Source organism: Solanum tuberosum, unplaced genomic scaffold, assembly GCF_000226075.1.
Source record: "Solanum tuberosum cultivar DM 1-3 516 R44 unplaced genomic scaffold, SolTub_3.0 scf00387, whole genome shotgun sequence".
Taxonomy (NCBI): domain Eukaryota; kingdom Viridiplantae; phylum Streptophyta; class Magnoliopsida; order Solanales; family Solanaceae; genus Solanum; species Solanum tuberosum.
Window position 1 is genome coordinate 155133 of NW_006239312.1, and position 14239 is coordinate 169371.

The window sequence follows — 14239 nt, forward strand, 5'->3', positions numbered from 1 at the left end:
AGTATGACCCTTTTCTCCCCATGATGGCAACATGGTTTATGGCGGCCCAGAGTTCTCTGAATTCTCCCACATATCGGTGCTCAATACTACTCCCAAAATATACTAGCTCTTTATGTTTTAAAAACATAACTTCTTTCTGTGGTTTGAGATAATTGCTCAAAACTTAGCTCAAAGGCTATCTTGAAAATCTCATTTTCCTCTCTTGCTTAATTGTGAAAGCATTTACTCTTTTATGAAAACTAGCTCAAAGTCTCTTTGGAAATCAAAGTTTCCCTTCTTGTTTAATTGTGAAAGCATTTACTCTTTTCTAGAAAACTAGCTCAAAGGCTTTCTGGAAATCAAAGTTTCGTTACTTGTTTAAATGTGAAAAACATTTTAAACTCTTTGGGAATACATAGTCCCCATATAATTTTAAAGAAATGAACTTCAACTTTACTCTTTACTAAACTCAAAACAAAGTTAAATCATTTGTAAAAGACTTTTGGAAGACTCCATAAACTTTTCTTGACTTGACTCTTTACTTTCCTTGAATTGAATTATGGATTCAAGGATTGTGATTTGTGATAGGAAAGATATCATGATGTTTAGGAATGATTTTAGATAGCTAAACACGAGAAAAGATTAAGAAATCACTGTCTGAAAGCTTGTCCGCGACGCAGAGGTGTATTTAAATTTTGGTCGCAAAAATACTTTTTGAGGCAGAACGGTCCGTGACCGCTCCGCTCCGCGAAGAGATCTTTCTCAAATCTGAGGAGCAGGTCCGCGACGTGGCCCCACTGCCCAGATTCGCCTGACTTTTTCCTTCTTTCGTTTTCAGTCCCAATTCACCTAATTTCAATTCTTTTTCTCCATATATCTTTAGATTCAGGTACCCACAACATATACACAAGAATCTAACTCAAAGCAACTCTAATAATCAATTTTAAACTCTCAAGAACTCCTCAATCTCATCCCAAATTCAAGAACGAAAGCAATTCAAGAATATAACTCAAGAACATCAAATTCTCAATCTTTTTAGGACGAAATTACACTAAATAAAACATGTTTGGCGCGTGGGTGAATGAACCCAACGCTGTGTGAACTCACATACCTTGTAAGAATCACCCCTTAACGAAATCCACAAGCGATTCGTGAAGATCTTGACGATTCTTGCTTCCTTTCCTCCTTTCTGTTTTCTCAAAACCCTAACTCTTTTTCCAAAAGCGTAAACTGAATAAGATCAGTTTAGACCCCAATTAATTACCCAAGAATGAAATAAAATAATTGGGTAAGAAAAAAACCATAATGCCCCTTTAAAATCCGGATTGGACATTTCCTTATTTGAACAGCCCAACTTTCAATGGGCATATCTCCCTCATACAAGCTCAGAATCGTGCAAACTCAGCGGCGTTGGAAAGATTGTTCCAAGATATTTCCTACGATATCTGGAAACACACCTTATTCATCCTGAGCTAGAAGTTATGGTCGTTTGAAGTTGAACAAAAACTCAACTTTAACACACTTAAAATTTTCCAGAATTTTTTTATACTTTTCCAAAAATGACTATTTCCTCTTTTTAATTTCTTTCTAGTTACGGGGTGTTACAAGAGTAAATAGATTTTTTTTGCAGTGTTGAACTTTGGGTTTGAATTTTGACTGTGCATGGTCTTCTTCTTCGAGACTCAATAATCTGCCACAATCCAACATTAAGAAAACATTGTCGATTCATGTTAGTTAGTCAAATGCTACCTATCAAGAAACCCCCCAATTTGTGGCTTTCTGAGCTTCATTATCATTTTTCGAAGAAGAAAGGAATCAGGGCAATGGAGATGGCGCTTATGGTGGTTGTGAGTTGAGGGAGGCGGAGGTGGAGGAATGATGAGAGATAAAATTATTTTATTTTATTTTTTAAATCAAAAACTTCTTATTTTTATCTCTTTTATGAAGTAACATTTTTGGTTAATAATTCAAAAATAGATATGAAATAATTATGACATGGCATTAATATATCTGATGTGGATATGACATGTCATTTATGTAAGGGAGATCTACACAGATGGTTGGAGGGGATTAAAAGTCTTATTTTAATTGAGTTTAAGGGTTCAAATGACAAAAGATTAAGTAGAAGGGTCTGAAATACAAACTCATACAAGTACAAGGGTCCATCAAACCATTTCGCCTTAAATATTGAATAGTATCTAATAGTAAGATAAAATAGATACAAATAGATAAATAATTCATTGATTTTCAAATGGACAAATATTATTTGACATCTATTTTTAGTACAGTGGACAAGTAAAGATGGATGGAAGAAGTGATTGATATCTTACCATTTTCTACAACCGCGCGAAGCACGGATAAATTCTGTAGTCATTTATAATTAAATATTTATTTAATTATTTCTCATTAAGCCAACATGTGCTTACCTCCACTGATCTTGTTCAAAAGAAAAAAGAAAAGGTTGGAAAAAATTACTCATGCCGGACCCAACAGATTGATTTTCACGTTCGTTGGATGTGAAGAAATATAATGGCATGTAAAGTCATCAGAAACTTTGTTTTATAATTGATGTCACATCAAATATGAAGAATATGGTTCTTGCATGCCAAGTTTAAGGTAAGAATATAGATAATAAAATATTATTTTCCACATCTAACTCTAACTTGTTTTTTTCCTAGCAGTGATAAAGTTGTCCATATTCTCCCTTTCCTTTTCTTTCTTATTTTATTTAGCACAAAAATAAATTAAAAAAAGTAGAAAGGTTTAAATAAATTTGAAGTCATATAGTTGGTAGTTACATGTAAATTTCGCCGATGTTTCATAATTCATAAAACACAGGCACCACTAATTTATTTTGTCTTGTCTCGAATCATGCGTATCAAGAAAAAGACAATTAATTTTTTTCATATTTACCCTCAATATTAAATACTTGTTCTCTAAATCATTTTCCAAGACTTAATACTAAACATCACGTAATAGGGATAATTTGGTAAAATATACTTATATCAATAATTGTTTTCTTAATAGGCGTGTAAAATCAAACAGTAACAAGTAAAAATGAACAGAGGGAGTATAATGGGCTGATTTGGTCTTACACTAATATGTACTTTTATTAAGTCATTTTCTCTCCTTTAAAAACCATTTGGTGTCCAAGCAAAGCCCCACGCTAAAAATTGATTAAACAACTTATATGTAAGGACGTACTCTTAATTATATATGTGTGTGGTATACTTGTGTAAGCGTACACAAGTTTCTTTTAAAGTGATTAATATCATACCATATAAAGTGTCTTCATTTTATTTAATTAATTTAGCTAGCCCAATAAACTAATATTAACACCAAGAGTTTGATTGGACAAGTGCAATTTTCCTAAACGACAATGGGCAATGGGACCTAACCATCTTTACGCTCGGCGAATGGAATATTTTATCATGTGTTTAGATATTCAATTGAATCAAGTCGTAATTTGAGTGTCTAAATATAATATGAACAATATTGATATGTTAACCCTATATTTATTAGAAGAAGAACCGAAATGGGAACTTGTAAAGTGCGTAAATTCCATCACGTAACCAGCATATCCTCTTCTCCTAATATGATCGATATTGGAGTACCCACATTTTCCTTTTCAATCTTTTACTTTACACAAGAAAAGTAATGGTATAAAATTGAACCCAAAGTTAGTGGCACCCAAAGTCATGACTCTGACAAAACAATGACTCCCTTCTCTTTTTTAGTATTTAGGTTTTTGTCTGTAAAATATAGTGGGATGATTAGGTCTACCACATCTTCCCTCCTTTTACTAACCAATCACTTTCAAGCAATAAAAAACAACAAATAATAAAAATCACTCCTTCTCGTCTAGTACATCCCCTCCTAACTTTGAGCCTTGTTTCAATTTTACCTTTATTTTGTATGTATATGCACGATGTCAATTGTCACGCACTCACGCTTCTAAATTCTTTATTATCAAATTTTAAAAATGACATTAACGTTTCAAAGTCATTCTCACTTATTATACGCTTTGTGTTAGCCGAGGCGGATGGTATATATTCTTGAAGATTTAATTACACGAAATACGTATAGTGTGTATGAGCGTGAGGTAAAAAATAGTTCAATAAATATTAAATGTTATACTTGTAATCTTAAAACTACACTAAGTTCATTAGTAAGAAATAACTCAAACTTAATTCTTAAACTTAGTTATGAACTTAAATTTTGAATTATGCCTAGTAACTAAAGTATCTTATAAATAATATGATAGTGTAAGAATTATTTTACTTAATTAATGTATAGAAATTAAACATAAGATAACTTTTATATTTTCCATGATTAAGCAAACTTCTAGTATAGCTACTTCTTCTGAACCTTTATCAAAATCCTGATACTTTAAAATATACAAAAGGAGCAATGGATCGAAACAAGACAAAAAATAAAAGAGCTAACCATCACGTGGCAACCTCTAACTCTTGCATTCCAATGATAACATAAACATATACCAATAATTTGCCCATAATATGTAAGACAATATCTTGTGAAGTACCTTTTTCTTTATCCAACGACTTCCTTACATCATTGAAAATCTTATTTATATGCATAGGTTGTTTAATGATTATAATTTTAGTATTTCTTACATTCTAATTCATGTGAATGAATTTACAGTACGAGGATTAAAATATTTAATTTTCATTCTAAATTTTGATATAAATTCATCAAATATTTTATAATAAAATTTACATATTTTTATAGCTTATAGTGGTTTGAAATATTTTAAAAGAAAAGATGGGAAAATTATAGTCAAAAAATAGATTGTCCCAAATCTCTTTTTTTTTTCCCCTCCCTAGGAGCTCCCATCCCTTTTTGCTCCCTTGGTGACTCGAACTCGCAACCTTCGTGTTGGAAGTGAGGGGTGCTTACCATCCGTGAGCAACTCCCTCTCGTCGATTGTCCCAAATCTGTAAACGCCCTCACATAAAAAAAAAAAAAGTATAGTGGGACTGTTTATTCTTACTTATTATTTTTAACATATCAAAAAAAATATTAATTACTTCTTACCATATTTTACCTTTAATATTAATTATTTTTCTCAATTATTTTCAAAACGTAATACTATAAACATCACTTAATAGAGATAATACGGTAAAATAATCATATTAAACATTTTTTAAATAAATATATCAAATCTAAATGTGACAAATAAAAATGAAAGAAAAAAGTATATTTTAACGACATGACAATATAAAATTCTCGTAGACAATCAAGGCTTTTTTCATTTGATTATTTATATAATATATATATAAAGAGAGGAACTTCTGTGCTTCAACTAGAGTAAAGTTTCTACACTTGCATCATTTTTGTAGTAAAAAGAAGGGTCCACTTGAATAACTCGTATTCACACATTTCTTATATCGTTTTAATTTATCTATCTTACGATTGTTTAGTATATATTTTAAAATTACAAAAACATATTATTATAAATTATAATAATTAACAATACACATTTATTTATTTTACTTCAGGCCAACTCAAATTTTTTCTAATTTTAATTTTCACAACACATAAAAAATGTATCAGTACCACATAAATTGCAATAAAGAGACTACATATATTATTAAAAATTACATTAAAAAAATATTATAAATTACAATAATTAATGGCCTTAAATATCTATGAATCATATTAAAAAATGATTGAATTTTCAAATTATGTGTATATCACATAAAAAAAACTATAAATTATAATAATTAACAAGTTTAAATATATAAAATACCATATTTAAAAATTGATTGACTCTTCAAATTTTATTTATACCACATAAATTGAGATCGAAAAATAACATATGCAGGAGCTCTTGTAACTAATATACATATATAAGGATAGGTATTGCCCAGTACTCAATAGTATAGCAATCAATATTAAATAAATCTCGTATCTCTCTTCAAGTGAACAACAGAGAATGTTAGACTCCATCTCCAAGTTCCTTGCAAGTAAGCTTTTCATCCTTTCTCTTTATTCGATATTCTTGCAATCCAATTAACTATTTTTTCAAATTAAAGGATTTTACTTTTGGAATTTTAAGTCTACGAACAAGACTTACCAGCTTAAATATGGTTAAAATAACTTGTCTCTAGATTATGGATTCACTTGTACCCCGAGATGAATGAACATAAAACTTATCTTCCCAAATGAGAAAAATATAACTCGATAATCCTTTATTATAAAATTTGAATGGAAAAATTAAGAAACAGTCCAAAACAACAGGAAAAATTAAATTTCAAACAGAATCAAGTGATGATGAATACAATTTTAACATGCAGTACTGCCAAAAAAAGTGGGTGCTAGTGTGCGAATAGTTTAGTCAGCTTTATGTTAATGATGATTCTTGTTTTGATCAATCACAGATGTAAATTTCCTTGCATGGCTACAGCCATTGTCGCGCTGCTTATGGGAGGACGCCAGTACCCTTGTCCTACTGGGATTCCTCGGAATCTTACTACTGGATTCACTCCTATACAAAGGCAGCTGGGACAAGGCTATGACAGTTGACAAGTATGGTGTTGGCACAAAAGTTGGCATTTCCTTCATATTTAGCATTATCTGCACAACCATATTATTGAGCACTCATCTCATAATGCTCTTGATGTTGCAAAAGAGAAAAAATGGTGCTCACTGCCAATTCAAATTTCTAATTCTTTCATCTGAGATTCTGCAAATGACATCATGGGCAGCTTCATTTCTTGTGCTCTACACAACTCATAATAAGAAATACATAAAATTTCCTTGGGTCCTCAGAATTTGGTGGATGTCTAGCTTCTTTCTGTCTCTTGCTCGTGCGACTCTTGATGCCCATTTTGTCATCACAAGCGACAAACATATAGGACTTGCAGACTGTGTGGATATCCTTGGTCTTATTGCATCAGCCTGTCTTCTAGTTACGTCTATTAGAGGGAAGACAGGCATAATAATTTTTGACATGTCAGACAGCACAACTGAACCGCTTCTAAATGGAAAAAGGGAAAAGAATTCCGAAGCCAAAAGAGAGTACAGCCCATATGGAAAAGCTAGTCTTCTCCAACTGATCACCTTCTCTTGGCTCAATCCACTATTTGAAGTTGGAGTCAAGAAGCCCATTGACCAGGATGAAGTCCCAGATGTCGACTTCAGGGACTCTGCAAAATTTCTATCTGATTCCTTTGACGAAAGCCTCAAGTGTGTAATGGAAAGGGATGGAACCACAAACCCATCTATCTATAAGGCCATTTACTTATTTGGAAGAAAGAAAGCAGCAATCAATGCACTGTTTGCAGTTATTAGTGCAGGATCATCTTAATGTTGGTCCATACCTTATTGACGACTTTGTAAACTTCCTCAACAAAAAGAAAATTCGGGGGTTACAAAGTGGCTATCTTCTAGCATTAGCTTTTCTTGGTGCAAAAATGGTTGAGACAATTGCACAAAAGCAGTGGATATTTGGAGCTCGGCAGCTAGGCCTTCGGCTAAGAGGTGCTCTGATATCTCACATTTACCAAAAGGGCCTACTTTTATCAAGTCAATCACGCCAAAGCTACACGAGCGGAGAGATAATAAATTACATGAGCGTAGATGTCCAAAGGATTACAGATTTTGTATGGTACCTCAACACAATATGGATGTTACCGATCCAGATATCATTGGCAATCTATATTTTACACATGAATCTAGGAATGGGGGCACTTGTGGCGTTAGGGACAACTGTGATAGTGATGACTGGCAACATACCCCTGATAAGAACCCTTAAGGGTTATCAAACTAAGATAATGGAGTCCAAAGATGAAAGAATGAAATCCACCTCAGAGATTCTGCGGAATATGAAGACTATCAAACTTCAGGCATGGGATAGTTATTATCTACATAAGGTGGAGATGTTGAGAAAAGTGGAGCATAATTGGTTATGGAAGTCACTTAGATTGTCAGCACTAAGTGCTTTTATCTTCTGGGGATCACCTACATTTATTTCTGTGGCAACCTTTTCTGGATGTGTTATGATGGGTATTCCACTGACTGCAGGGAGGGTCTTATCTGCATTGGCTACATTTCGGATGCTTCAAGATCCTATATTCAATTTGCCAGATTTACTCTCTGCGATAGCACAAGGAAAAGTTTCTGCTGATAGAATTGCTTCCTACTTACAGGAAGATGAGATTCAACCCGATGCAGTTGAATTTGTTCCCAAAGATGAAACACCATTTGGGGTTGAGATAAAGAGTGGGACATTCAGCTGGGACACGGAATCAAGAATCCCAACCCTTGACGGAATAGAATTACAAGCTAAGAAGGGAAAGAAGGTGGCAATTTGTGGCACTGTTGGATCAGGGAAGTCAAGCTTGCTTTCTTGTGTTCTAGGAGAGATGCCAAAACTGTCGGGGATCGTGAAGATCAGCGGTGAAGTCGCATATGTCCCTCAGTCTCCTTGGATACTTACAGGAAATATCAAGGAGAATGTTCTATTCGGAAAACCTTATGAAAGTGTCAAGTATGACACAACAGTTGAAGCATGCGCTCTGAAAAAGGATTTTGAACTATTCCCTGCTGGTGATCTAACAGAAATAGGAGAAAGAGGGATAAATATGAGCGGAGGTCAGAAACAGAGAATACAAATTGCTCGCGCGGTTTATCAAGATGCTGATATATATCTTCTCGATGACCCTTTCAGTGCTGTTGATGCTCACACAGGAACACACCTCTTTCAGGTGGGCATGTCTATCAAACACTAATTCTAGTGTTGGTTTCTTAAACCTCACTATCCATCTATGGTATTTAAGTTATATATTATAATTTTCTGCATGGTGCAGGAGTGCTTGATGAGGATTCTCAAGGGAAAGACCATACTTTATGTTACACACCAAGTTGAGTTTCTTCCAGCAGCAGATCTCATTCTGGTATGCAGGAAAACAGAATTTCAATTTGTTCCACTGATGAACTATCCATTAATGTCATTTAACTGATAAAACATCTGCATAATTTATGAATACTACCATCACCCTTACAAATCAACAATCTTCCAATATAGTGACTATGAACATATGAAGTCCTTCCATGATTGGATTTGATATTCAAAAGAGTCTAGTAATTCTAAGAAAGTGAACTTTCTAGTTATGGGTCTAGCAACAGAAATATTGGAATAGGATTCGCCTCATCCAGCTCAAGAAGGTGCACAAAATAAGTAAATCCCTCCCCCCCCTTGCTCATGTCTATACATGTTGCACAGTTCAAAACACGCTGGAATGTTTTAGAACTTTCCAAATATTTAGAGGTTGCCTATTCAGGATACGGAAGATAATTTAAACCTTAGTACTAATATTTAGACTTATAGAAAATAGTTCATAACTCTTAAGATTCCAGAATTTTGACCAACATTCAAAATCTATACAGAATCTAACTACTTAATAATTAATATCAATAGGTGATGCAAAATGGAAGAATTGCTCAAGCTGGTACTTTTGAAGAACTATTGAAACAAAATATTGGATTTGAAGTTCTAGTTGGAGCACACAACCAGGCTTTAGAATCAATTTTAACAGTTGAAAACTCAAGTCGAGAATCTGAAGATGCAGTTACTGATGGTGATCTTGATACAGATAGTAACGTAAATGCAGAATTTCCACACACTAAGCAGGATTCAGAACACAATCTCTGCATAGAGATAACAGAGAAGGATGGCAGACTTGTGCAGGATGAGGAGAGAGAAAAAGGAAGCATTGGAAAAGAAATTTACATTTCTTACTTGACCATTGTAAAAGGCGGTGCCTTTATTCCAATAATTCTTCTAGCGCAATCATCATTTCAATTGCTTCAGATAGCCAGCAACTACTGGATGGCATGGTCATGTCCCACAGGTGATGCAGCACCAATAGCAGAGAAGATGAACTTCATACTTCTTGTTTATGTGCTTCTCGCTGTTGGAAGTTCCCTTTGTGTGCTAGTACGGTCATCTTTTGTGGCTATAACAGGCCTTCGAACAGCAGAAAAGCTCTTTAGACACATGCTGCACAGCATCTTTCGTGCTCCTATGTCATTCTTCGACTCTACTCCTACCGGAAGAATCTTAAATCGTGTAAGTAACTCAAAGTTAGTTGATTGGGATCGGACAGCATATCTGCTGCAGTTTACTTCCCTTAATCTGAATGAGATGTGTGGATTTAGCTAAGTACTCGTACAGAATAAGTAGTAATAATTGGGTAGTTTTTCTTATCCTGCATATACACGGATAGGGGTAGATATATACCTGGTACATATTAAAACGAAATAAATAGGAAGAAACGAGGCATGATAACAGCTATAAGTCTGAGGAACATATTTGAGATAATCTAAATAACAGAATGTTAGTTATATCTCATAACGCATAAATCAAGTAGGCGTCTTCCAGTGTACAGTCATGTGGTATCTGAATTTGTCTGCTCAACCAACCGTAACTCACAAGTTAATCCACAGAGAAATATCATAGTAAGATAGTCAGGATAAATAAAACATGACAACAGCAAAGTGAACTGTCTAAGTTCTTGCCATAATCTCTAGAACTTAAGGATGAAATTCAGTTGATTCATTAATGCAATCATATTGGATCAATCATCAAGACATCTTATTACATGAACAGGCATCGACAGACCAAAGTGTTCTAGACTTGGAAATGGCAAACAAGTTGGGTTGGTGTGCCTTCTCCATTATTCAGCTTCTTGGGACAATTGCAGTCATGTCGCAAGCCGCATGGGAAGTATTTGTCATCTTTATTCCAGTAACAGCAATATGCATTTGGTACCAGGTAAGTAAGCAGTACATGTTTAAATCTTGGAATGCTAACTATATTAAAACAAGAAGTTGCTGCCTTGTTTTAGGCAAAGTACTCTTGTGGTCAAGTTAGACAAAGCTGACACAGTGATAAAGCCAATTGTTTTCAACTAAAATAAGCATTTCTCATTTAGATACCATGCAAAAGAGTTTTTTTGTATACATCAGTAAGTGATGTTTGGAAAAATATTGGCACACTGATTATTCAAAGATGAAAGGATAAACAAACTCTATGTTTGTTTAAGATTCCAAAGATTTTCTTTCTAATATTTATAAAATGTAATTTAAAGATATTATTATTAAAAATGCCAGCAATACTACATACCAACTGCAAGGGAGCTTGCTCGATTATCTGGAGTTCAAAGAGCTCCGATCCTCCATCACTTTGCAGAATCACTGGCAGGAGCAGCAACAATTCGTGCTTTCAACCAAAAAGATCGCTTTGCGCATGCAAACCTTTGTCTCATAGATGGTCATTCAAGGCCATGGTTTTACAATGCATCCGCAATGGAATGGCTTTCTTTTAGACTGAACCAGCTAGCTAATTTTGTTTTCGCCTTCTTCCTTGTTCTGCTAGTCACACTCCCGGAAGGAATTATAAATCCAAGTAAGCATCAGAAACGTAACTATTAAGTCTTTATAATGTTATGTACAGCACAGGTAGGAACTAAAGATGTCGAAAACATGTTACCTACCAAAGTCAGATTCTTTTCTCACTTTCTTTTTGCTAATGTGGTATTGTTGGTGGTTAACAAGTTCAATTTCATATAAGAAATCAGAGAAAACTGATGTTGCTTTATATTCTACAGGCATTGCAGGATTAGCAGTAACATATGGGATCAATTTGAATGTTTTACAAGCTTCAGTTATATGGAATATTTGCAACGCTGAAAACAAAATGATATCAGTTGAAAGGATTCTCCAGTACTCGAACCTTGCCAGTGAAGCACCACTTGTAATTGAAAATAGCAGACCATCAAGCACTTGGCCAGAAACTGGTACAATTTCCTTCCAAAATTTGCAGGTAAAGACAGTGTAGTTGTATACAGTTAAAAAATCTGTACAAGTTTTGTGGTTCTAGTATGTCTTCATTATTCCTATAATGATCAGGATACAAGTAATAAAGCTATATCTAACCAAAAATTGGCAGGAATATTATATACTCACTTGTTTACATATTTTTTAGCTTGAATAACTTAAAATTTCCACCCACTGATATCATCACCATATCTCTATCTGCAGATACGTTATGCTGAACACCTCCCTTCTGTTTTGAAAAACATAACATGCACCTTGCCGGGAAGTAAGAAAGTTGGTGTTGTGGGCAGAACAGGAAGTGGTAAATCAACCCTCATTCAGGCTCTTTTCCGGATTGTAGAACCCCAAGAAGGAAGCATTATCATTGATGATGTAGATATTTGCAAGATTGGCCTTTATGATTTGAGGTCAAGGCTTAGTATTATTCCTCAGGATCCAACAATGTTTGAGGGAACAGTTAGAGGAAACCTAGATCCACTAGCACAACACTCTGATACTGAAATCTGGGAGGTACTTATTTCACTCAATATTGAAAAACAGTTATACAAAGATGTCCACTTAAATTCACAAGATTATATTGGCTTATAAATCAACATTTTTGCATCGTAAAAACTAACAAGCCAAGAGAACAAAGAGTTTGTGAAGATCTTAGAGACTTGTTTTGCAAAGTATAAATGGTTGAAACAAAGACTTTAACCAGATTTTGTAATGCAGTCAAGGAAAGAGTTGAAATTAACTTATGTTTTAGTGATTTGGATAGAGAATAATAATGTAGTCAATTCTTCTTTTGACAGGCTCTGGACAAATGCCAACTTGGCGATATAATACGTGCTAAGCCAGAGAAACTAGAATCTACAGGTTAGACAAGAAATTTCTTGATAAGAAATAGAATCTTATGGCAATATATTTCCTTGTTGAAACCTACTAATGTATTGAGTTTGACAGTGGTTGAAAACGGAGAAAACTGGAGCGTTGGTCAAAGGCAGCTTTTCTGTCTTGGAAGAGCCTTGCTAAAGAAAAGCAGCATTCTTGTTCTGGATGAAGCAACAGCATCAGTTGATGCTGCAACTGATGCAGTGTTACAAAAGATAATCAGTCAAGAGTTCAGAAATCGAACAGTGGTCACAATAGCCCACAGAATCCACACAGTCATTGATAGTGATCTTGTCTTGGTTTTGAATGAAGGTAAAATATGAATAATGCACCTAAATCTCCGAATATTGAATAAACTTCTAATTCCTTCCTTCACTTGTCCTTAACACAGGAAGAATAGCTGAATATGACACACCAGCAAAGCTATTGGAAAGAGAGGATTCTTTCTTCTCCAAATTGATAAAGGAGTATTCCATGAGATCCAAAAGTTTTAACAGTTTAGCTATATTACAGACTTGATCTTCATTCCTACATTCTGCAACAAATGATATCAGAAAGCTAAAGCTGAAAAAAGTCGATATTCTTGACCATGCATTCTATCACTAAGTCATAGGAAGTTGAAATTTTTGTAAGCTTAGTTCACTACAGTGAAAAACTGAACCCAAAATGAAGAATAACATGAATCCCTTTCCTTTTCAAAATGACCAATAATTATGTGCAATTCAAAGATGCAGTTTGAGAGGAAAATTTTTATGGTGGTTGAGTCATACCATGTCATACTTGTGTGAGAAATTGTTTTAATAGATAAAAATACATTTTGTTAGTGAAAATTACAATATTACAAGATTACAGTTGAAAATAAAATGAAGAAATAAAAATCTCTTCCGACTGAGGTCCAAATATCTTGCGCTCTTTAAGGAGATTCAAGTCCACTGCAATAAATATTTTCACCGATCTAGCAGTAGTCCTTCTTGACTTGTCCCCTCCAGGATACAACAACCTAATCACAAAAGTGTAACTCAACAAAATCTGGACAAGAGTTGAGTCCAAAGCTCCACAAAAAGAATGTAACACCCACGATTCGAGAAAGACCAAATAGCAAATTTTAAGAAATTGCAGGTGCCACTGACGGAGGCCAAACCAAGGCCCGTGATTTGGACCACGGACCGCAGGTAGGTCCGTGGTTGGCCACCCAGAATGTCTAAAAAAAAATCACGACCCACTGCCAGACCTACAGATCGTAGGTGGGACCACGGTCCGTGGTCCAGGTCTGTGGATCGCGGCCCTCAGAACCTAGTCTCTGAAGCCAAACGACGCCCTGCCAGGACGGACCGTCGGTCAGGTCTGTCGATGGCTCCGCCAGCTTTTAAGTCAGGTTCATTTCGGTCTTTTCCCCTATGCATTGGGCATCTAAACTATGTCATTTTACACATAAACTACGTCGTTTTACTCAGTTTAAGCCTAATAATCTAGTCAGAACCTACCTAAAACCTTTATTCTCCAAAATCACCAAAACTTAGAGAAA

General features: G+C 34.7%; 1 protein-coding gene across 1 annotated transcript; it reads left to right on the forward strand.

Annotated features, from left to right (window-relative positions):
* Positions 1-5869: 5869 nt before the first annotated feature.
* LOC102605925 (putative ABC transporter C family member 15) lies at positions 5870-13467 on the forward strand. Its single transcript, XM_015302911.1, has 11 exons — positions 5870-5966; positions 6381-8708; positions 8811-8897; positions 9422-10072; positions 10613-10777; positions 11116-11410; positions 11613-11827; positions 12046-12351; positions 12636-12699; positions 12787-13026; positions 13106-13467. The coding sequence occupies exons 2-11, from the start codon at positions 7206-7208 to the stop codon at positions 13231-13233; spliced, it is 3654 nt and encodes a 1217-aa protein (XP_015158397.1). The 5' UTR covers positions 5870-5966; positions 6381-7205; the 3' UTR covers positions 13234-13467.
* The last annotated feature ends 772 nt before the right edge of the window (positions 13468-14239 follow it).